Genomic DNA, 24,895 nt, shown 5'->3' with positions numbered 1-24,895 from the left:
TTGATTAGATTACTAATAGTGATAGCTACTGCCATGAAGCCTGAGAAAAATTATTGAAGTACATGTTTTAATTAATTTTTTGTATCAGTTTGAACTAATCATAAGGTTGGTACAAAAAAAAAGAAAGGATGCAAAAAGAGAGATGTTTTTAAAAGCTATAGCTACATTCATAGCCTAAATAACTGTCATCTTACATGAGTCTTTTTGTACTGAAACTTGTCCAGTTGTATCAATAATTGAACATTTATTACCCAGAGAGAAAATTGAGCTTAGATGAGAAGCTGTAATTAAATGTAACCATTTACAGTTCAGGAGGCTGCACTGAAGCTTCCCATCCCAAGGTGTCCTTAGAGTTAGGAGGAAAAGGTGATAATTTTGGAGTCTTAATTATTGACTGCCTTTTCCTTTCCTCTAGAGTGAGATGTATTGTACCCGGGACTCTGCTGTTCACTGGTGCATTCCCTGTGTAGAGACACCAGGAGATAACCAAGAGGTCTAGGGGAAGGTTCCCTGTCCATGGCAGGGAGCTGGAGCCAGAGGACCTATAAGGTCCCTTCCAATACAAACCATTCTGTGATTCTAAGACGAGTCCTGCCAGGAGTCTTGCACATACTCGTGTAAGGGTTGACTGAGATACAGGACAGAAGTCCCGTAAGAAATCCTGCTCAAGTCTCCCATCAAACACCAAAAAAAGGGGAACTTGCTACATCCCAGGTGAATACTCCTGTCATGTTTTTGCCTTTACAGAGCTGCAGGTTCCCCTTAGTAGCCTTTGAAAGAGATTGGTTTACCCTAAACACAGTATTGCATCTTAAAAAACTGTAAATTTTGTGGAACAAGAAAAGTAGTTTCATTCATCCTCTTAAATAAGTTCTTTTCAGTTTTGCAACAAAAGAAATTCCAACAACACCCGAACTGTGGCTGAATATTTAACATTTGCCTAATATAGTAGTACTTTTTATAATAAGCTTCTCCACCTTAAAAATTTTAACTTTCCTTTCTCAAAAATTTGTTCCATAAAACCTTAGCTTTCAGCTGTATGGAAGCTGTGAATTTTTGCTTGAGTGTGTCTTATTTTAAGTGTTTTCAAATATCAAAATGCAATGTACTGTAACAACAAGATAATTAATATCTTTACACACAAGAATATTCTTCTGTGTGAATTTCAGTCTTGTCACCAAAGACTATTTAATAATCTAATGAAAAGATAAAGCGTCACTTATTTTGAGTAGGACTGAAAATTGGTAATAAGTATGGAGGTCAGCTAGTCATGGAACAAACAGAATCATGATGATTAAGTTTCCAGCCTCATCAGCAAAGCTTGTGCAATTTTGCAATACTGTACAAATATATGCAGCAGCAAAAGCCAATAATTCATTCCTCATGCTAAAATATCCTCATATATGTGAAACATCTATCACGAAATTCTATACAGGAAAAAGAATTAATAAAAATTAAATGCTGCCCAATCTGGTACACCTTTATTTCATGTAGAACCTTACTCTTGAGAGTATCAACATTTTTTCTTTGTTTCAAGGTACTTTTTTTAGATGGAGGTATTTAAAATGGGAATTCTGACAGAACCTCAGTTTGAGGCACCTAAAAGATGACAGTGGTTATGTATATATGCCAATATGTGGATAGATAGGTAGATGTGTCTCTTTAGATTTTGTAACAGGCCTGTTTTTAATTAAGATTTCCTGCTACATACCAGGTTTTCAGCTGCATGTAATTGTTCTAAAAATTAACTGATTTATAAAATAACTTCAAAAATCTTTGACCAGAGCAACTGGGTCATTCTCACATAAAGTTACAGCAAAAATTAATTTTATGTATGCTAAAATATTCTCAACTCTTTTTCTATCAGAAGCTGTAATACTTCCATTGTTCTAGTAGTCTAGCAGGGTTTTGAAATTTGGTAGTGAACTGAAAGGAAAAATTCAGTTACATGTTTCTGGGCAATTTTGTGAAAATAGTGAGAAAACTTGACCAAATTATTAGAAACTGCTGTTAACACATGCCAAGGCAGGAATTAGTGTCAGAATCAGAAAACATCATTGTAGTCTGCTGGTAAGTGACAACACACGGCTGCTGTGAGTATTTAGTTGGCTGAAGTAGAGGAGGTGAGTGGCAATTTTGCACTATATTGTGGACTTTTTCTTCAGTTTGTGTGATGAATTTGCTATAAGTCAACAAAATATCTTATTAAAAGAATATTATTAGTTTTACAAATTCAAGTAGTGCAAAATAAGGGTTAGAAAGTGATAAGAAGAAGGCTAAATGTGCAGCTTTCTAGTGCCTTTAGGTTATGTGTGATCCAGTCTTTGGTCAAATATTTACAAACTGCTTTATCACTGGTCCTCTGCCTTAATATTCTTGAAAAATGTATAAATAGCATGGGGAATTGGATGCAATGCAGTTGCCCCAGTGCAATAGTGGCTTTTGCTGCTTCTGATACAGAACTGCTGTATAGTACTGGATTAGTTATTTACAGACTTTATGAAGATGGCTATTTTTTCCAGGTGTTCTTTGTATGCTTCAAGCATCTTTTGTAGAAATACTGAGTATTGTAACTGAAACAGAAATTCAAGCTTTGGACCTGTCAAATAATAGTGTATACCACCAAAATCAGCATGTGGCATGGTAATGCACTGACTTGGAGAAGGGGGATGGAAAGCAGGCAGTCCTTTATGGACTACTGGAGCTCCTGTTGCATACCTTGTAAAATACCAGCCTTATGGATCCTCATTCCCCAGAAGTTTTCTTATTTTAGGCTCTACTCTTTGCAGACATTTAACTTTTCATTCCCAGCCCAACTGAAAGAGTTTTTTCTTTCTCTGAGATCAGTACTGATACTCTGTACTGACAGTATAGAGCAGCATCTGGAACATCCCAAGTCTCAGTACAGACTTCTGAAAGAAGCTTCAAGGTTATGTTCCATTTTGGAAGAAAGAATCCCTAGGAGTCAGGATTTCCTGTATTTTTATTTTGAATATAGATTGTAGTGGTAATTACTCTGAAGAATCAGATGCTACATTTCTGAAAATTAATCCCACCAAATTATTCATAATGTATGATTATTCTTTGTAATTCAGTTTTCTCTTTGGATTATACAAATAATTCCAGCTTCTTGCCTAACTGGGATGTTTCAAAGGGAAAAAGTCTTTTTTTTTGCAGGCACCACCTAAGTAAGCTCCACAAAATAGCCCATAAATATTTTATGCATTCTGTTTCCAGAGAAAGATTAGAGCCATGTGTTCTAAATGAGATGTGAAACACGTATTTGACAATGAAGAGAAAGTGAATTATTCAATGACTTCTTATCAGTTGACAGTGTATGGAGTTGCATACTGAATGAGACAGCATCCCTAAAGGAACAACTATATTATATGTTCCTGAATATGCTCTCTTATAATACAGATTATGAAAGATTTGGTTTAGGAGTGCTATTTTGGCATTTCCTATTTTATTAGCATTAGCTTTGCAGCCAATAGTATTCTCTATTAATGCAAGTTTTATAGATACATCATTAAATCAGGACTCACATCACATTTTCTAATATCTGCTGCAAGTCTGTTTGGAGTCCTCGAAAATGAATTTTTTGTCTACCTATATTTTCCCTTCTATAAAATGAAAATAATAGGGTCTTTTCCCCAAGTCACTGCAGGGGATGGGGTGGTGGGGGCCAGGGAAGTGGGGAAGGAAGGAAAAAAAAACAGAATTTAAGCAAACACTAAATCTGTACTGGTTTTCTTTTTTTTTTCCCAGACTGTCTACTATGACTTTGTTTTAGCCTAGGTATTTAAAACTGGTATTTATCCCAATAAAATTTGTTCTTGTTAAGGAAAAACGATATTTGTTTTGGTTTGCTCTAAAAGGGTCACCTGGCTGCACAGCCATGAGATGTGGGGCAATGAGTTGCACTCTTCTCTCTCCTCCTTGAACAGTCACTGGCACATGGACAGAGACCTATGTGGTTTATTCCTAAATCTGGTGTAATTTAAAAATACTTTTTTGCAAATATATATATATATATATTTGCTATATAATATATATAGCAAATATAGCTCTTTCAATGGAAAGCTATTTGTTTTACTCATCAAACTTGGTGTAGTGGTGGCTCATGGAACCAGGCCACTGATCTACCCCTCACTTATGATCACGTTTGTGAGCAGCAGTTGTAACTGCAGCAGAGAAGGCTATTTCTTAAGCTTCTGAAAATATTTTGTTGTTTTTTAACTATTATTTTCATAAGTGTTCCATCAATTACTTAAGGTAATAGTACAAAGGTAGTGTACTTGATATATTAATACCAAATACTTTTCTCTGGGAAATAAATGTACCTCTTTTTGAGAACTCTTGCCTTATCACCCAGTACACGTCTGCAATGTTGTACATGGCACAGAAAACAGTGAAGTGAGCACCATTCTTTGGAATGATTTAATAGACAAACCAGAATTAATTTCAAAGAGACGTACACCAACAATGTGATAATCAAAAACAGGAATAGCCACGAGGAACTGGATTTACAGGATTATAAGGGAGTCTCAATCAGCTTATAATGCTGCACATACTTATTGACCGACAGTTTGCTTTTGTAATGGAATCAGTTAAAAATAGACTTGGGATTTGACTTATTGGAAACCAATGCTGCCACTGAATATCTACTATAAACTTAGTGTTCTCAAGAACTTTTTTAAAATAGTGTCTGGCTCACAAAGATTTAGGTGGATAGTACAGTCTTATTCCTTTCTGTCCCAGTTTGAGGCAGGACACTCTCTAATTAAGCTTGTTTTGATGTAAATGTTTGCTTGTCAATATTGTTACATGTTTTAACACATGAGATGTTGAAGGAAAGGGCAAATTTCTTTAAAACCCTAGAAGAAATCTGTAATTTTGAACAGATTTTTTTCTCCAAGAAGGTACAGTACATGGTTAAATCTCATTCATCTGAAAATCAGCCCCAATTGCTTAGTTAAATTTTTATATGGACACATGCCATTTGCAGAAACTGAACCAGCTTTGTGCTTTTGCTGCATTTCTTTGTCAAAAGAATCCAAACCTTTTTCTGTGTATGTTACACTTGTTATAACCTTACCTCATGCTGTATGCTTTGTACGAAACCTGATTGTGTTGGCTTTTTCCATTCTTTGCTTCATTAATGCTCTCCCTTTCCAGATGTTTTAGGTATGTATACAAGCTTGCAAATTACTTTTCCTGCTGTTTTGTGTTCAGTGCTTTATTGTGCCTCACATAACCACCATGTGTTTCTTGCATCTGGCTCACTGACAGACAAAAGCCGATCCTGTACTGTGTTGCTAAGTCTTTCTTTTAGAAAACCTTGCTGGTTTTCCTCACTTATTTTCAAGTAATTCTAAAAATAAAGTTGGCATTGACAAGTAAACACTAGAGATTAGGTATTCCGTTGTGTATTTCTGAGACGTGTGCACCTAATCTGCGTGTTCTAACACAGATGTGTGACCGTGGATGTAAAATGTGTCATTGTGTTTATGGTAAATCGATTGCCATCACGTGCCTCAGAGTCTGTTTATTTGCTTTCCATGTGCATATAACCTGTCAGGCATTACATGCACCCAGTTTGCATGTGCAATTGAGCACCTGCCTTTGGAAGGCTGTCACTAAAAGGTGTATAGAGCTTCCATTCACATCATTAGGTTGATACCCCAAAGTTTTGTCTTCTGAAAATGAAATATAAACGCTCCAAGAAATAGTACTGGATTAGCTGTGTAAATTTCAGCCATGGGTTTTTTTTTTTCCCTTGATATTTGTGTGAGAAGCCAATCAAATGTTTGAAACTAAGGTAATAATTTATTTGTCAAATATATATATACACATACATGCACACTGTGTATTATATACATATATGATATTATGTATTCTCCACATCTGGTGATTTAATGAGAGTCATGGTACAGGATAAGTTTCAAGTAAATGCTTCCTCAACTATAAATAAAAAATAAAAGTGCTAGCTAGGATTCATAAAAATCCTTCATTAATTACAGAGGCCAAGGAAGAGGAGTGCAAAATTTGGACTCAACCAAGAGTATTTCCTTCCCAAAGTCTCAGAGTTCTAATATAGTTCAAAGAAAATAAAGGAGATGTTCAGTGTGTTAAAGAAAATCCTGATTATCCTTTTATAATTTTATCTTCAAGATAGCTGTGACAAATGTCCATAACTCTCACTCTCAAGTGTTAAATGTTAACCTGATAAACCTGAACCTGCCTTGAACCAGAGTGCAGTAAAATAGCAGCTAAGAGCTTTTGGGGTTTCATGAGGATGTAGCTATACTTCTTTTTGCCCACAAATGGGGAAAAAGTAGCAAGAAGTTAGTAAACCTGTTATAATTTATCAGTCTCACATGTCCCAAAATACTCTTTTATCTTGCTGGGACAGCACTGATTTTCTTAACATCTAAGGTCAGAGTTTCCCTATTGAATTCTTTAGGTAGTTCTGTATCAGAAGCTTGTCACCAACTTTCCAATATTTTAACTTGCAAATAAGGTTTTGATACAGTAAAAGCATTTTTGATACAGGCAAAGCATTTTAATGAAATTTCCTGAGTGTTTTCAAAGGGTATATGGGGAAAAAAATTACCGATTTCTGTAAATTAAAGAGAACTCTTAGCAATCTGTTCTTATATTTTCTCATGATACTGCATGGAAATATGTTTGATTGATAATTGCAGTGAAATAAAACATGCTCAAAACAAAGTAGTGTAGCAATATGTTAGAATAATTTCTAAAGTTATGGATATCTGTGTCACAGACAGGATACTTGGATAGGTGAATAAAATATTTTTAGCTAGTTTGTTTAAGAGTACAGTTTACTTCCCTTAAAACTATTCACGCCGTAGGTTGAATTGATCCAGATTTTTTCTTTCTCCTGGGCTGGTGGGACTGATTAAAATTGTGTCTGTGTCCCTACTTTATCCAAGACTAAAAGTTTGCGTTGTTTAATCGGAATGTGAAGAAGTCTGGGCTCAGTTCTGTTCTCTGCTAAGAGAGGCATGGACTTATCATTCCCATCACCATGACAGGGCCATGATCACCTTTAGGATGGCTGCTGGTTGGTCCTGCTGAGTCTTACGCACTTTGCATAATAATTAAACTTTCCCTGGAGAAGGAATTGGGATCCATGTGTTTTGCCTCCCACTCTGAGCATCAGGCTGCAGAGTCAGTATCTCTCCCACTCAGTGAATACGCAAATGTTTTGTGAGTGGCACACCATCAGCAGGAGGGGTTGGATAGCCAGGGATGGAGTAGTTCCACGTCCTTTATGTGAGAAAGGCTGAACATTTATGTTTGTTCTGAGAAAAGCAACAGACCAAGGGAACACTTACTTGGTGCCTGTGTATGGACTAGATCTGTAAAAACCTACAGCACTGCACTGACTAATGAGGCATGGTGCAAAACACCCAAGGTATTGCCAGCCTGACATGATGATATCCATTCTGAACTGTGCAGAGACGCTTGATCCCCTGGGCAAAATAAATGCTAGACTGCTTCTTTGCCCAGTTTTCCTATTACAGTTACTCCTTAACAGGGTGCAGGGGAACTTGATGGTAGGAGCAGTGCTGTGCTGCTGCATGGCACCTTCTGGAGCTGTCGTGCTTCTTCCTGGCACAGTCATTTCAATGCACCCTTGTGCAGTGCTCAGCCACTTGTGTTACTGCTGCAATCTGCTGCTTTCAATCTTTTCCATTCATAGGCCATTAAAATTTACTTCCAGTTTAAACTTGGCATAAGAAGTATCATTCCATGAATGCTATTGTTTTGCTAGCCCAGAGAAACGAGGCAGGAAGTAGACATTTTGATGTGCCATTTAGTTTTTTTAAATGACACTATCTGTTTTATATTTTCACATAATTACAGTGAAATTTCAGGAGATGTTAGTCCATTATAAATAGATCTTGGTTATGTTGAGGTTTCCAAACATGGGATCATTTCTGTCAATACCACTTGGACGTTTGTGTACAATAAAAGCCATCTGAATTCTGCCTAAACTGAGCCTCAGCAGGCAGGAAAACCCTGCAGCACCTCGCCCCACAGCTCCCCTTCAACAGAGCCCAGACAGGAGCTCCAGGCAGAGAGCAGACATCCTTCTCTCCTTTCTGCCTCATCCCTTGCAGGAGCCCCATCTGTTAGGCATGAGTAACACATGCAGCCACTTTTCCTGGAAAATATTGTCATCCTCCCACTCCCACCCTCCCTTTTTATGTAACAAGCTAGTGGCTAAGGTATTTGGTGGAGACCAGGGCTATCTAAGTATATTCACAAAACTACATTTAGGTTAGACATTTGATTAAAATACCTGTAGTCCAGGCATCTTTTGACCAGTTGCCTGTGGACTAAGCTAAAGCATTTATTCTCTCTTGCTTATGTTTTCAAAGTTTTTCCTTCTTAGCTGCATGTGCTGGAGCAGAGGCACAAAGCATTCTGCTCCCCAGCACTGGGACACCCCACAGTGTGAGGTGGATCATGTATTCCTGCCTGGCCACTGTGGGACTGAGCCTCCCTGCCTGGGAAGGAATGGGGACTGCCCAGGCCAAGCCCCTGTTTGCTCCCTGCCTGCCCAGAGCAGCATTGCTGCGTGAGGGGAGGAAAGAGGAAGATGAGGAGAAAGAGGCCAGACACTTATATACATGTGGAGTTCCTTCTTAGCTTTCTCTGCTGTGCTCAAACCCCTTGTAGCTTATGAGGTCCCCTCAGTAGCAGCCTCTTTGCTTTGTTTCCAGTGAGCACAGATCCCTGGTGCAGTCAGGGGAAGCCTGCTGTGGCCTGCATTCTGCTTACAGCAGTACCCCATGGAGACACTGGGGATTTTTCACTCAATATTAAGCATGTGTATACACACACATGCTCACAAATTAAAGTTTAAATTTTTAATTCTGTCAGTCAAGCTCATGACTTTGTTCTCATTAGAGACTTGTGTGGGCACAGCTTAATAATTACCACTTCCTTTTTAAATTTATTTCTTTATTTTCACTTTTCTTGGATTTCAGCTATGAACTTTACTCATTTCTAGCAGGTTTTTTGGTGCAAGACCTTCTATGTGGTTTTAAGGCATTGGGATAAAAATTACATTTTTTTTCTTTCACCTTTGTTATGGAAATCCTGAGGTTGCCTTACACTTCTCAATACTTTAATTATAGTCATGGAGTTTAATGGTTAATTCTTTTTAAGTAACTGTTTTTATAAAAGAATCAGCGTAAAAAAAATCATGGCTACTGATAGCTGTGCTGCTTAATTTATAAAATTATTTCAAAGCTGTTTGTGTAAGGTGTTGCTAATCACTTTGTATTGCATACGTTGACAGAGTTGTGTTCTTTTTATTCCATGTGTCTGTAATATTAGGAGGCATGTTTAAAAAACCTGAAATGCTTTGTCTCTGTGCCTGTTGCAGTTGAAATCATAATTTACCTATGATCTGTTTCAATGAACAAAACAGACCCACCAATACCATAGACAGGTGACAAGGTCAAATTTAATAGGATATAAAAGCCGTACTGTGCTCGGCTGAGAGTATGTGAATTTCACTGCTCCGTGTGAAGATCAAAATTTCTTTGCTGCCTCTAAGCAGTATTTTGTGCTTCACTTGGGCCTTTGCAGGCCAGGTGCTTGTCGCTTTTGCATCTCTGCCCTCTCATCAGGGTCTTGTTGAAACAAATTTCTGATGTAGGCACTGCTCTGTGAAGCTGAGAGTGCTGGTGGCTCCTGGCTGCTGTGGAGGCAGCCCAAGTTTGCAGGAGGGTTGTGCTTCTCTAGCTGTGTAGCTGAGAGAATGTTCCTGTACCTTGGCATTAAAAAAGTGACCCCAAGTTCCACCGCAGTTCATCATGTTCTTAGTGAATTGACAGAGAGAAAATGTTGTTGTATCTTCGCCAGTGTTTGAGGTGAGATTATTGTAGTGAACAGGGAAAGATTTTTTCTTGGCATTCACTTGAGGTCCAACTGGTGTAAGGAACATTTGTCTGCCTCCATAATGGGATAAGTGATTTACTTTCTCATTGCACTGAATATCTGTTCAAGGTGCAGTAGTGATATTAGGATATTAATATTTGGAAATAAGTTTAAATGTGCTGTATTTAAAGTTCTCTGGGAGATGTGTACTTACTGTTTCTTAGAGCTGACTCCTTATTATATGGAATAAATAGTTGAGTGCTCCTGTCATTTAAAATACATTCACTTTCTGGTTACCAAGGAGACCATATGAAATAGACTGTAAGGGTCACTTTAAAATTTGGTAGCTGATTTCTGAGTTTGAGTGTTGTAGCTGAGCTGTCAGCATTTCATGATGATTGTCACAGTAATTCTAATTATTTTTATACCTCTCATTATGATTGGCAAATACAATTTATTGGAGTTTAGTGTTATAACTTCACTCTTATGTCTCTCCAGTACATAAGAAAGGACATTATTATAAATAGATTATATTCATGGAGGTGGGAAAATTGCAAAGCTATTACTGTGCTGCTTTGAAGATACCCTACTGTCACTGTTCTCAGCTCCCTATTTTAACCACCAGTGACATTTGTGTTCCTATCCCCACATGACTTCTTGAGTTCTTTGCTTACTTTGCACAAAAGTCTGAGAGAAAGTTCATGTCGAATGTCGTGTTGTGAAGGAATTGTTACAGGCAGATAATTTGGTTTTTGAGAGATATTCTAAAGAAAAATTAAAACTGTAGCAGTAGCAATGGATGAAGCCTTTGTCGTCCAAAAAGAGAAGCTACTAATGTGTAAGTAATTGCAACAATCTTGTTAGATTGGAATTCAAAGAAGATTTTAAGCAAAATGAGAGTTTTTCGAGAAGCTGAAGAAGTGCTCTAAGGACTAGGAGATCAGGACCTCTTCAGCTATCCCTGTGGCATTTTCCCCATCTATTCCTGGCTGAAGAGGTAGAGGAACATGTATTAGTTCACCCATCATGAAGTGGAGTTCCTTGAACTTTTCTCCTGTACCCAAGTTAAGAAAAATAAGTACTGAAATACATTTTAATTGACAAAAAAAAAATCTCTCCCCATCTTCAGACTCTAGTGGAAATTATTGGTTCATAGGACAATAGTTACCTGCAGCTATTGCCATGGGTGTGTTTCACAATAGAACCTACTCTGAGGTATATTCTGCCCTGGCAGAGGGCATTTCAGAAAGTATAGCAGGATATCTAGGCCACAGAGATGTGTTCTCTACTGGCAGAAAAGTGCTTTGAGCAGTGTAGCAAATACTGCTTCCACAGACAAAATTACAATACAATGACAAACAGACAGATTTTGCTGGTTATAAATTGTCTTGAACACGAGTTTTTTAGCAGCCTGGAAAGGTCATAAAATGATACATTAACTAATATTGTTATACTGACTAAAGTGTTGAACCTGGTTTGAAATTGCAGGATAAACTGCAAACTCATCATCAGAACAGCGTGACAAATTATCTCTGATATGTTTATTCTAGTTGTCATTTAAACTTAAATCGGATTTTTTAAGGGATAGATTATTGACTATCTTCTACTAAAACTCTGAGACAGTGGTATTCAGTGATTTCAGCAGATGCAACAAAGTTGTAGAAAATGTAATTGTAAATGTGCCAAGAACCATCAAAAGTTCTGTCTGAAAAAATGTGGTCCTCATTCAGACAGCAGTGGGACCATAGTGTTTTTCCAGACCAGCAGTAAAGCGTGCACTGATGTTTTCCATACCACAGTGTGCACATCTCACTATGTTCACTGCTGTTAAACAGTGATTGTATGTGCTTACCCAAAACTGCAGATAACCACAAACAGTTGGAAGTGATTGCTAATAAATCCAAAACAATGTCCACCTCCTCCAAAAAAGGATGTAATATAGATTTTTCTGATGACCATGTAGATGTTACTTTGTTTATAAAATGACCATAAGCAATCACTTTTTGATTTGGAACCAAAATAGTAGCTGGCATGCCTTTCTCTCTTGAAAATTTTGCAACCTTTTTATAGTACCTGATTTATTTAGAAAAAAAATCAATCTCTTTATCTGTTGAAAGAGACCATTTGATGTAGAAAACTCTTTCTCTAGCCAGATCAGATAGGTTGTGTTCTCAAGCAAAAGTTAAGCTTTTACCAGCATAATAGATAAAAGGCCAATAATGTAATTTTAAGAAACTCTCTATTAAATTTTTGGTACCTCTTCTTGACCTTTAAGTCTCTCTTGGTTGTCTTCTAATATTTTCTTTGAATGGGCTAGATATCTAATCTGGTCTTGATTCATGAAGCATGCACAACCTTTAAAAAGAAACCTATATGAATTAGTCTTGTCTGGCCCAATGACTTTCTTTATGGACTTGCACAAATCACCCAGCTTCTCTAATTCCTCTGTGAAATCAGCCAGTAGCGAGATTTGAGCAGGAAAATGTGATTTAATTTTAAAGATGATTTTGCTATTATAAGATGTAATTTTGTTTCACTGGGGAATGAAGACAGTTTCTACACCACTTGTGAAAGCGGATGCAGCCCATCTGTCTTGGAGAGGTTTGCCCTGGAAAGAACTGCCAATCAGGGTGCTGAGGAGCTGTGAGCATGACTACCAGAAGAAAAGATGATTTTCCTCTGGGTATATCAGCTTTCCACAGCTCCTGGAATTGTGAGAGGGATACCATAGCATTATTTGGATTATTCGGTTATTTTCTCTTCTAAAAGTGTTTTACAGATAATAGACAAATTTCCAGAGCTTTGATAAGTTGAAGTAAATGAGAAAACAGTAGTTTGTACTAATATAGTGATCATTACTTCCTATTACATATCTCAAGCACACCAGCTTGAGCATACTGGTTACTGGGTAAGAATGAAGTCTGAGCTGACATTATTTACATGGAGCACATTTGTGGCATAGTAAGGTTGCTATGTGATGCAGCAAGCACTAGTACCCCCTTTTCTGATATGGATGGTCTGGGGTCATGTAAGAAGGTGTTATCAGTATCTCTCCAGCCTGGAATAGCAGGAATTGGTGAGGTGAGGTGAGAGAGGCAGGCAGTGCCTGCAAAGGCAGCAGAACAGAGGTGAAATGTTCTCATTAACACTGTATTCATTACCCTTCTGTGCCAGGGACATGCACGGATAACAACAGCTCCTGCATCCAGAGGAGCAGCAGCACGCCAGTCTACTACAATGTTACATTTCTTAAAACTAATCACCTCTTAGTATTTTCATAACTCTAATTTTCTACTTTGCAGCTGAAGTTCAAAGTGAAATTGAACGGATTTTTGAATTAGCCAGGACACTGCAGTTGGTAGTGCTTGATGCTGATACCATTAACCACCCAGCTCAACTGAGCAAAACCTCTCTGGCCCCCATTATAGTATATGTAAAGATTTCTTCTCCTAAGGTAAATATTTTAGATACCTTCATGTTCTTTCAGGGGTTTTCTTTGTGTTTATTTTTGGTTTGTTGGTCTGGGGGGGTTTTTTGGCAGGGGGGGGGAGGAGGGGTGGTATGGGGTTGTGTTGTTTTTTTTGTTTGGTTTAGGGGGTTTTTGGGGGGCCTTAAATGCAGAAAATTACATGTCCTTATTTAAATTCACAGCGATACATTGTTATTGCTTCCCCCTTTGGATGGTGAAGCATTAATAATCAAAAAAGTATCTGAGCTCTAGTGTTACCCAAAACCTATTTTGGAAAAGATGCTGTAGCTCAAATGAGTTTTTTAATTGGAATTGCACTTTTAGTATCAATCACATAAATAGTGCTCATGGTTTGTTAAATCAAAATAATATGGAAATGAAAGAATGATTTTCACTGAATGAGAATGTATCAGACTGATTGCTAAACTTTAACATCTGATAATATACTCTTTCACTGTGTGTAAAAAAATTGCACAGATCTTGTGAAGAGGCATTTGAAAGAGAAAAATGAACTTGTGGGAAGAGAACTCAGGAGGTCAGTTTAAAAAATTCAGCTTTTAGAAACAAACAAAACCAGAAGCAGCAGAAAAAAGGCAGGAGTGGAACGTTTTAGTGCTTGTAAAGGAAAGGCGGTATTTGGATGTAAATGAAAATTAGCACATCCTGGATGAGGGAACATGGGAAATGTTCTTGAAGCCAGCAAATTAATTATTTGCCCTGCTCATGTGAACAGTTTCAAATGTAAACATTTTAGGTGGTTGTATTTGTATATTAAATCTGAGCCTGCTCACCTTTTTTAATGTCTTATTTTTCACAGGTTTTACAGAGGTTGATCAAATCTCGAGGGAAATCTCAGGCCAAACACCTTAATGTTCAGATGGTGGCAGCTGATAAACTGGCACAGTGTCCTCCTGTGAGTTACTGTTAATTTATGTCTTGTCTCTGAAAGGTGCCTTTCTTTTTAAGCACAAGGTTAATTACATAATTTTTGGGATTGTTTGCCCTCTTCTGGCCACATTTAACTACTGCTTTTTGCAGAACACCTCCTGAGGTCTGGGGGGTCTGCACTAGGGTGCAAGGGGAAAAAAGTCTTAGTCATAATCAGTTATTAGGATGTGTGCTGATATAGTCAGTGCTTCAGTAAACCGAACATTTGTTTTACTTGAAGAGTTTTAGGGGATTATTGGTCTAAAAATGAACCCTCTTAGTGACTGTGCTTTTATCTCTGGTCATTTAGAGTAAGGCCAGTGGTTTGAGTAGCTCCTCTGGGACGTCTGTCAGCATGGCCCACCACTGCTGATGTTGTTTTGTTCAGGGTTTTGGCAAAGAGCTGAGTGGTACTGCTTAGCTGGCAGCTCTGCACTTCTTCAGATGCGCACTGAAGCAAATTCTCTCAGTTTCCACCTATAAGGGGAGGTGATGACACGCCAGCAGTGTTTTAAACCTGGCATGCCTTGCTGCCTGCATACTCAGCTCTCAGGAGTATGGGTAAGAAACCAGAAGATGGGACTACAGTTCAGTTGCAGATACAGTTTGCCATAGTTATGGAGCTGAGTGAAGGGAATGTCTTTATGATTTAAGTTCAAGCATCTCAGTTAAGCAATGCTCAGGTCCCCAGGAAGTCAGTGAAGAATGCTGGAGACCTGCACAGGCACTCAAAGCTGCTTTCTGCTCCCTGACCAGGGAAGAAATGGATGAAACTCACCTCCTAACTTTAGAAGACTAAAATTAGGCTGTGTGACTAATCTCCTACCTAATATTTGTATGACACTTGGGAACTGAATGATCTGTATTCTTACTGTTGTTAGTTATTTGTCTTAGTTTGCTGCAGTTTTCTTATAGTTATTTTGCAGGGGAATTGAATCCTTTTCTTGCCATTCCATTTTTTTCTATAGTTAATTCTCCAATATTTATCTGTTCTTTCTTTAAATTTAAGATTTGTTCAAGCTGCTTCTTCCCTGTCTTCTTTGACTGTTCGTGCATTACTATGTGAAAGTCACAAGGCCTTGCTTTAGCAAGTGTAACATTAGTGCTAGTTATAATTACCGTCTTTTGTATCAATCGCATTCAGAAAAAAAATGTTCAAGAAAGGTAAAATAGCTTAATACAAGTACTAAAAATGTGGTTCATTTTTGATTCATGGAAAGCGTGATCAGTGTCTCTAGCTGATGTCCCTTTACCTGATGATTGTTCTCACTAAAACCTTTTCTTTATCAGGAAATGTTTGATGTTATTCTTGATGAGAACCAGCTTGAAGATGCTTGTGAGCACCTTGCTGACTATCTGGAAGCCTACTGGAAGGCCACACATCCACCTAGCAGCAATCCTCCTAACCAGCTTCTCACTCGCACACTTGCAACAGCCACCCTTCCTATTAGCCCAGGTCCAAATATTAATTTACAGGTACAGTTTTTATGCCATCTCTTTTTTTCTTCTGTCAACTTCTCCTTCCAAAGCACAGTTAGGCTGATACTAGGATATGCTGAATATCTTTTCTTGTTGTTAATAGACTAAAAGTTTTTCAGTAGATGTTCACCCATTTTCAGTATAGAAGGCAAATGCAAGCATGTTACTGTTATTGCTATTGAATTTGTATTGTTTGTGTATTGACTAGGGGGCTGGTTTTGATTCCAAGGACTAAACTGGCCTGACTGAAAACATATGTTGATGTGAAATGGAATACTTCAGGTTTTATTGTGCCCAGGACACCACTGTACCAGTCACAAGCATTTTATAGCTGGCCACATGTAATCCAGTCAGAGAAATAAAACTAGACTAAGACCATGCACATTCCAGCCCCTGGTAATGTTCTGACTAATGAGCACACTATCCCTAATAGGCAAATCCTGGCCCCAGAGGCCCTGCATAACAAACTGGGTTACGTACAGGGCAGATCCAAGATGTCGGAGGGAAATCTCTTCCAATCTTTCCATAGGCTGTAGAGTTGTAGAGGTTGAGGATGACTGACTGTATTAGTAAAGACTCAAGGTCAAAGTGGCCCTTCCAGTGTTTCCTGTGTTCTTTTATTCATTGACCATTGCTGTGAGAAGTACAGACTTCCTTCAAGCCAAACTCTTATGTCAAATCCAAGTCCTGCTGCACTGCCTGTTGTTCAGAAAGACCTTGAGAGGCTCTGTTTCAAACAGCAGGTACACTCTCCAGTGAGCTGGGAAAATCAGGCTTTATTCCTGCCTCTGCACTGATGTGTCTGTTGATTTGGGCATATTATGTCCCCTCTCTCTATTCTCCTTCAACTTTTGGTTTGTATAGTTTTACTGAGGTGTTCAGCATAAGGAGATGCTTTTCTTTGGATATCATGTGTTGCATAATATGTAGTGAACTGTGTAAAGATGATACTTCCTTATAACTAGTGAATGACATCTTGAGGCTGAGAAGATCACAGAGGGGGATAAAATAGATCTGTCCCAGATCAAATAAAGATTTACATCAAAATTTCTATCTAAGTTCAATATATGCCCATAAATTATATACATATGCAAGTTACAATACATAATATTGGCTAAGTAAAACACCTCCTTTTAGAAAACTAAAGGAAAAAAATGTATCTGCACCCAAATTAAAATGCAAAAAAGTTGTGCTATTTTTTATGGTTTTGCAAAACAATTTTTTGTGTCAAATAATTTACTTCTCAATAGAAAACCACAGATTTTACAGGTTTGTTCTTTAACAAGAAAAAATTCTTTAACCATCTTGAAGGGTATCTCCTCTTGCTTTCAGACACAGTTGCAGGAAAAGAGTGTAAACTATAGTTCATTTCTGCCTTTTTTTCTGTTCTCAGAGCTGAAACACCTTGAAAAAATTGTGAGCTGGAAGAATTTCTGAGTATGAGATTCAGTATTGTTGTGTGCAACCTTGCTAGATAAACTTTCTTTGCTTTGTAAACTTCTAAATTATTTTGCTCAAGTTTTTTTTATGCTTTTTGGGTGTGGATTTATAGCTCACATTCTCATCGTATTAACCACATTCTCTGGAGGAACTATGCAGAGTTTTAATAACACTTTTCTGAATGCTGTGCTGTCTCCTTACACACTAACAGATTCTTATTTTAAGGACTAAAAATGAGGGTGTATTTGCAGTTTCACAGTTTGTTTGTAGGTCTACTAACACAGAAGTGTGAGTAAACAGGGGTCCCTTATGGAACATAAAACTTTCCTGTTCCTTAGGTTTGATACATCTTCAGCTGACATCTCAAACCTGAGCTTGTCATTGCCTTGGCACAGAGTGGGTCTATTTTTTAATGATGGTTGCTGAACCCATTCTTTCAAGTGTTAAGACCCTGTATTTTGAGAATTTTAAGTCTATGCCTGTGCCATTTGTCTGGATTGCTCTGCAGGGAAAAGCCACCAGTTGTTTGGTCTGGGGAAGCCATGTCTGCACTGCAGAGCGTTGGAGTCATCCTCCCCTGGGGCCAATGCAGTGCCCCTTGGCCATGAAACACATTTTGGGTTTGTGGTTTTTAAGTCCCCAGTGTACATTGTAAGGAGGGATTTGTGTTGCCAGCTGCCAGAGTGGCATTTTTACAGCATGAAGCTGCCTGTGTTCATTGCATGGCACAAGGTGCTTAAAGGTGTGAGGCCTCCTGGGATGGTCTGAAATGAAAGAGGAAAAAGACCTTACACCTTGTGTCTGTCTGAGATACAGACTGGTATGGAAATTGTTGGCTAACTCTGAAAGGATGGAGCAACCTCACACATACGGTGCAGGTGATCAGAGACCACTGAAAATAAGGAGTAATACAAATTGACTCAGTGGACAAAGGCTTGTCTCTCCTCTTTCAACACTGTTTAAACTTCTTTCCAGGAACCCCTACTTCTTTGAAAATACAAACTAAGTACTGAAATAGGATTATCTCAATAGTTCTCTATTTTACACAAAAAACCTTATGAAATTGGGCCATAAAATTCCTCCACTGAAGAATCTACTCCGAATCAGAGCCCAAATTTGGTTCTGAACCAAAAAGCCAGACTCTAATTCAGATCCAGACGTTACCTTTTCAGTGTCCCTGTAATATTTAATGAAAGTTACTGTCAATGGATTTGCCCATAAATCCCAACAGCCCTTGCACTATTCTGAAATTGCAGGTACTGGTTCTAAATTTATTCATTGTGCTTTTTCTTATGTGCTCATCATAGCACAGAAGATGCAGCAGAGCTTGTAAAAAGTAGCAGTATTTCCCAGGCAGGTTCAAATTTTGCATTTGTTCTCAAACCATAGCAATGACAGAATCTATTATTCATGATTATGTATAGGTACTTGCATTTGACCACATGAGAATTATGGGGTTTCACATGTTTAAAACCAGTCATGACAATGACTTTTTGGTAAAAGTTGTGTTTACACATGCAAAGCAGGCACTGCTTTGGACTCTTGCTTTTCACTTAATCTCATTTAAAATTCACAATGACTCTATTGAGTCATTTCATTTCACCTTGAACAGATCTATTCATGTTTACAATTATTATATTCCTTTCTGGCAAATCAGAATCATCTTGAGAATCACAAAAGCAAGAACAAATAAGAAATTTGACTGCTATTCCTGTTACCTCGTTCTCATCTATACAGTTTATTTCAAATTTGAAACCCAGCTTGTGTCTCAGAAGTTTATGTAAAAAAAATGTTGTCTTAGAAAATTAAGATTTGTCAAATTTACCAAATTGCTGATTTGAAATATGCTGCTTTTTATAAGTTTCTGATTAAATACAGGTTATTTTCCTTCCCAATTTCCTGTGATTTTACTTTTTGGGTTGCTAGGAAACCCACCTGCCAGGATCTGTGGCTGAAGGACAAAATTTCTTTCTTCCCCTAGCTCTTTTTCACAAAATAGAAAGACAGAAAGAAGATACGTCCATGAGCTGCCCTGGGGGCAATCCTTATTTTTAGACAACTCTGAACATAGAAGGGCAAACTTAAGACTAACTTTGGTATTCAGACAGTCTCACTAAAAAAATGCCTGTATAACTCTGGTAAAATCTACATTAATTTTGTGGTAGCACAGATGATTTTGTCTTGACATTCTTCTCCTCATGTGAGAAGTTCAATATTAACTACTAAAATTTTTGCAATTAATCCTGAAAAGTCCTTAGCTGCAGATCAGCAATAAAAGCAGGTTAATGTAATGAACACCCCCAAATGAGGTAAATAATGCCACTTGTTCGTTTTGCAGTGATTTCAAAGCATTTATGCGGGTGAAGAGTAGGTTTATTACCTGGTAACTTTTATTTCAGTCTTTTAATAGCAGTGGTGTGTTAGGAAATTTTGTATGTGATAATATCACTCTCCTTCTGATTTTCTTGGCAATGGGCTGTATTCTTAAACTCTTAAAATTATGAGGTCAATATTTAATTCGTCATTACCAAGAAGAAATGAAATTATTGCTGAGAAAACAGAAGGTCAGTGATACTATTAGTATCATAATACAAACTTTATTCATAGCAGAATCAATTGCAATTTTTTCCTTTAAAAGAAAGTTACTCTGTAAGAGCCAGGGTACCTTGTACTTTGGTTACAAAGTACTTTTTTACTTTGGTTCTTTGCTGGAATCCACCTCCTCAGCCCTCTAAAATCACTTTCCCACAGCGGCTGTTTGCAGACACGCATCTGTAAACTCTCAACTGATATATGCCCTCTCCTGGCATGATACCTCCACTCAATTTTTCCACAGTTTGTCCTGTTTCTGCATGCTCTCTTTTTCCTTGGAGGGTGGTGGCAAATACTTCTAACTGGAGTAGTCAGAAACATCACAAGAAAAGAGAAAGTGCCACAGAATAACCCAAGTGCCACCCTGCATTTTGATGAGAGTAAAAATAATTGTTTGTATTATAATACTGAATTTTCAGTAAAAGTTGAATACTAATGGTTTCTTTCCTAGTTTAGATTCAAAGTGGATTGTTTTGTACTTTAAATTTTATTGGTTTCATGGTACTTTCTAGTTGACTTTGATATTGGGGGAGGTTGTTCAGTGTGTACCTCCTGACCTTACTGCTGGTTCTGGTAGCAGGGATCTCAAGGAGACCAGAGGAATGACCATTCGGTCCCTGAGCGCAGTGGTTCCCACATTGAGGAGGAAGCACGGGTCGAGCCCACCAGGAAATCCCAGCACCGCTCTTCCTCCAGCCAACACCACAACCACCGCAGTGGTGCCAGAGGCCTTCACAGGCAAGAAACTTTTGACTCAGAAACACAAGACAGCAGAGATTCAGCTTACGTCGAGCCAAAGGAGGACTACTCACATGAGCACGGTGACCACTATGATTCTCACAGGGATCACAATCACAGAGACGAGTCCCATGGGATCAGTGAACACAGACACAGAGAATCCCGGCATCGCTCAAAGGAGAGGGACCGCGAGCAGGACCACAATGAATGCAACAAACAGCGCAGTCGTCATAAATCCAGGGACCAATATTGTGACAAGGATGGGGAAGTGATATCAAAAAAACGTAACGATGCAGGAGAGTGGAACAGGGATGTTTACATCCGTCAGTAACTTTTGCCTCTGGCAGTCTTGTGTTTCTTTGAAGTCTTGTAACAATGTCCCTTGAAAATATCTTGGGTTCTTCTTTGCAGAACATATGGTATCCTTCTGTATGCTGATTTGTATTGCTGTTGCTCACATAGCAATAGCATGAAATAGAATATTCATATACTTATTTTTTTGGTTAGTGATATATATGAATTAGTGTAGTACAACTGAAGGGTTCCTGATGTTGTACTATGACATTTTTCAAGCTGTTTTTGGTAGCTGCCACTTGAACAATATCTGTTGCCATCAAGGTGTTGTTAGTGTTTTTTAAAAAAATAACTACATTTGATGTTTAATAACGTCCCATGTATTCAGCAAGCCAGGATCAGCACATAAAAAAAAATCTAAAACTTTTTGTCTGCTCTGATTTTTAATTTGTATGCACTTGGTTTGCATATTGTTTTAAGCACCACTCTGTTGCTTGTACCTCTGGTGATCTCCCTATGAAGACAAAATTCAGTCTTGCCTTACACACAGGGGATCATGGAGTCAAAAATCTATTTTCTATGTATTGGTACTGTGTACTGTATATACAGTTTATAAATGTTATTTCTGCAGACACCTTCTTACTATATAAGTTTGATCACACTGTTTTAGAGTCCTAATGCCAAGTCAGCAGATTTGCTTTTGAATTACTGGCAACTGGAACTAGCCTCACTTAGGAAATCTGTAACAGTGTTCAATCTAAATACTTTTTCTTCTGTAGCAGAAAGCTTATACTTATTGTAAATACAGATGAGTGCTTGAGATAAAGGGTGTAACTCTTATACCTTATGCTGTCCTTGCAAACCAAATTTTGCATTTTAAAGTTACGGTAAAGATAACAAATTTACCACTATAAATTATTCTTCTCTGTTCAGGTCACAATATTGCAATGGGCACAGCTTAATTTTTGTTCTACTGTCAGTAAACAGAGCACACATGTTGGAGGTGTGTATGTGAGTGGGTGGGTGGTGGATCGGCGTTCGTGTGTGTGTGCAGGTTAGGCAGCAAACTGTGAGAATCTACTGAGGAAAACAAAGATTACTCAAAAGCCCAACAAGTCTATTTCTGCATTCTGTCTCTTAATTTAAAAATCCAAATTGCATTCAGGGAATATGAGGGAATTTACTGACCCAGGTAATTGGGAAAGCATAAATCTGCTGGCTCTTTGTTGAGACTTCAGGAGAGTAAAAAACCAGGCAAATGTTACTGTGAGTTTCACTGGAAATGTAAAATCTTTGTGTTTTAGAGTATTTGTTTTAGTAAGAAAAGTTTACACAGCTTGTGGAGAGTTATTTTGTTGGAAAATAAATTTTTGTAGCTTCTCCACTTTTTCTACACTTGCCAATTCTCTGCATTCCCACTCTGCAGCCAGCTCACTGCTTTTCCTTCACCAAAGCTGTTGTGCTGCTGACGAGAGCATAGAAAAATGACTGTGACTCTGTTAGGAGCTTTCTAGAGAAAATGCATAGAAATCAAAGGGAGTGAACACAGTTTGATTTGCAGTGAACACCTGTTGCACTGGTAAGTGGGGGGAAATTCACTATTATTTTTGACTCCAGGTTCCATACCCTTGCCTAGTGTAAAAGCTGTTCTGCATCACATGTAGTCTTTGTAGTACTTGTATGAATGAAATACTTTTTGTATTTCCCTGTAAATAGCACATTATATAAAAACTGTAGTGTGATAATAATTAGTTTAGCTGGGAGTTATTTTTATTTATTATTTCAATTCTGGGAATATCAGCATTGCCTGATTTTGAATATCATTTTAGTGAAATGGATAAGATATATGGCAGGTGCATGCTTTCTCCAGTCTCCTAACCCAGCATCCAAGAAACTCCCTTAAAATTCTCTGCCCTTCCTCTTCTACCCCTCTTCCTGATGCTTTATAAGCATTTTTACAACAATCTACAAGTGGGAAATTCTGCTGTCAGTTATCTGGCCATTCCTCCCAGTGCTGCTGACTGTTGTAACTATTCAAGGGTAGGTTTTGGCTCAAAGCATGAACTGTGGGGAACACAAGAAAAAAGGTTATTTTTCTAGAAATAAAATTCTCTTCATTTTTCTAAACATCACTAAATGGCTTTGTAGAGGAAGGAAGAATAGGTAAGTAGATCTGTTGTATTACTAAATGGATATAGAGGAGTACATAAACTGGTTTTTGATACAAGAGAATACTTAGGGTATCTGTAAAAAAAATGACATTAAAAGACTGTTTTTTGAATCATATCAGATGTCATGTAAGTGGGAAGAAAGTGATATTGTCTTGCTCTGTATAGCCTGGCTTTAGCTAATTTACCAGCTGCAGTAAATGGTGTTGCTCCCTGCAACTCATGAAAGCTATGTCCTCTAAGAAGTGATTCCACTTCAATACCTTGAATATTTTGTTCTTTTTCTGTTGGGTTTTTGGTTGGGTTTTGGGTTTTTTTGCTTTGTTTTTTTCTTTTTTTCTTCTTTTTTTTTTTTTTTTTTTTACTTTTGCTCCAGAGAGTGTTTATTTTTCAGCTTACTTAAAAGTATTTTTTAAGGAATATTTGGCAGAATTTCAAAGCACTGAGTAGTATATGAAAACTATGGCATAGGTAGTTGTGTATAGACAAATAAATGAGAAAATAAAGAGCATACTCCAAGCCCTAGTATTTAAGTATGGCTTATATACTGATTCATAATCACAAAAAAAAATTTAAAAAATATAAAAATGGAAAAAAAAAAAAAAGAGATAAATCCAAATCCAACTGGTCATAGAATCGTGTTTTTTATAGTGCTGCTATTTATGTATAGACTAAACATACTAACAAACGTGTATTTCTTAGGCAGACTCACTGAATAGGTTTTATTAGCCTTGCTGAGATACTTTTTTTCAGTTTCTGTTTTAAGAGTGACAAATCATTTGTAATGTGAGCTTGTACTACATATATTGCACAATACCACCTGCCTGCTGAGCACTATTTTGAAAAGCACTTTAACAAGAGTTGTCGATAAGAAGCTTTAAAAATACTCCAAGTGGAGCACATATCAAAGATTATTGTGATGAAATGTCTTTGCAAAGTTTTGCCAATAGAAAGTTTAATATTATTGGTTGCATTAGGATACTAGTGAGTTTGTATTTCTATATCTGGTTTCAGGGATTTGAATCTGAGAAATGGTAGAGGTCTCAGTGAGCTCCAGAGTCTTATGGATGTGTGGTACAAAACAACCTGTAAAAATTCCTTTCAAATGAACTAAAAAGATAATAGAACCAGTGAAACAGAAGGAAAGGGAGAAAGTAAAAATAGTTAAGTGATATGGAAACCTGGGCAGCTCAACTCCGTATTTTCTAAAGAATTTCAGCATATGGAAGGAATGGGATGCATTTCAAAATCTGCATGTGTATGTTAGATGTTACTTATTTGTGTTTTTTCAAATTATACATTAGTGCTGAGTAGCCTTAGTCCATCCTTTACCAGTTGTCTAGTGTCACACAGATGTCATGGAAGAAAGAATTCTCTTCCATAGGGACTGGAAGGAGGTGACAGTAGAAGTCTTCAGACCTGCTAAGGGACAGGACAGTGGGGAGGAATAAGCAAACAGGTTTGTGCACAGAAGCAGTACCATTACGATAGGAGCTGAAACAAATTACTTTTACTGAATTGATCCATAACTTACTGCCTAGAATTTAAAAGATTCTTGTAGAATGTTCTCTGTTCCTGGCATTAGGAGTTCAGAATTTGAAGAGAGTTCCATAGTTTTAGTTTCTCAAGGAATAAAATTAAATACATAGTTTTCCCTAAGGCTCTGGACCTGTTTAATGAAGATCAGTTTTAAAACCACAAGAGTTTCAGTGGAGCGCCTCTTTTCACAGAAATCTGTATACACTTAGCCTATAGCCTTTATTATAAATGGACAATAAGGAAATTAAATTCCACTCACTGAACCCTGAATAAAGGAAGAGCTCCATTTTTACTTCTCCCTGCATACATGGTTACTCACCTATACATG

The 24,895-nt window shown here is 37.6% G+C and overlaps 1 protein-coding gene across 8 annotated transcripts in view; it reads left to right on the top strand.

Moving 5' to 3' along the window:
• Positions 1-22,250, top strand: part of CACNB2 (calcium voltage-gated channel auxiliary subunit beta 2) — a 240,244-nt gene extending 217,994 nt beyond the window's left edge. For 4 of the 8 annotated variants that reach the window (XM_066316498.1, XM_066316482.1, XM_066316535.1 and 1 more), the window contains 4 exons: positions 13,224-13,375; positions 14,208-14,303; positions 15,608-15,793; positions 20,409-22,250. In XM_066316498.1, the coding sequence (XP_066172595.1) occupies positions 13,224-13,375; positions 14,208-14,303; positions 15,608-15,793; positions 20,409-20,897 (923 nt within the window). In that variant the 3' untranslated portion in view covers positions 20,898-22,250. Of the gene's footprint in view, positions 1-13,223; positions 13,376-14,207; positions 14,304-15,607; positions 15,794-20,405 lie in introns of all 8 variants that reach the window. The other 4 variants (XM_066316490.1, XM_066316474.1, XM_066316526.1 and 1 more) reach the window with 1 other exon arrangement.
• The last annotated feature ends 2,645 nt before the right edge of the window (positions 22,251-24,895 follow it).

Source organism: Sylvia atricapilla, chromosome 1, assembly GCF_009819655.1.
Source record: "Sylvia atricapilla isolate bSylAtr1 chromosome 1, bSylAtr1.pri, whole genome shotgun sequence".
NCBI lineage: Eukaryota > Metazoa > Chordata > Aves > Passeriformes > Sylviidae > Sylvia > Sylvia atricapilla.
The sequence above is the reverse complement of the archived record's forward strand: the minus strand, read 5'-3'. Positions and strand labels throughout refer to the sequence as shown.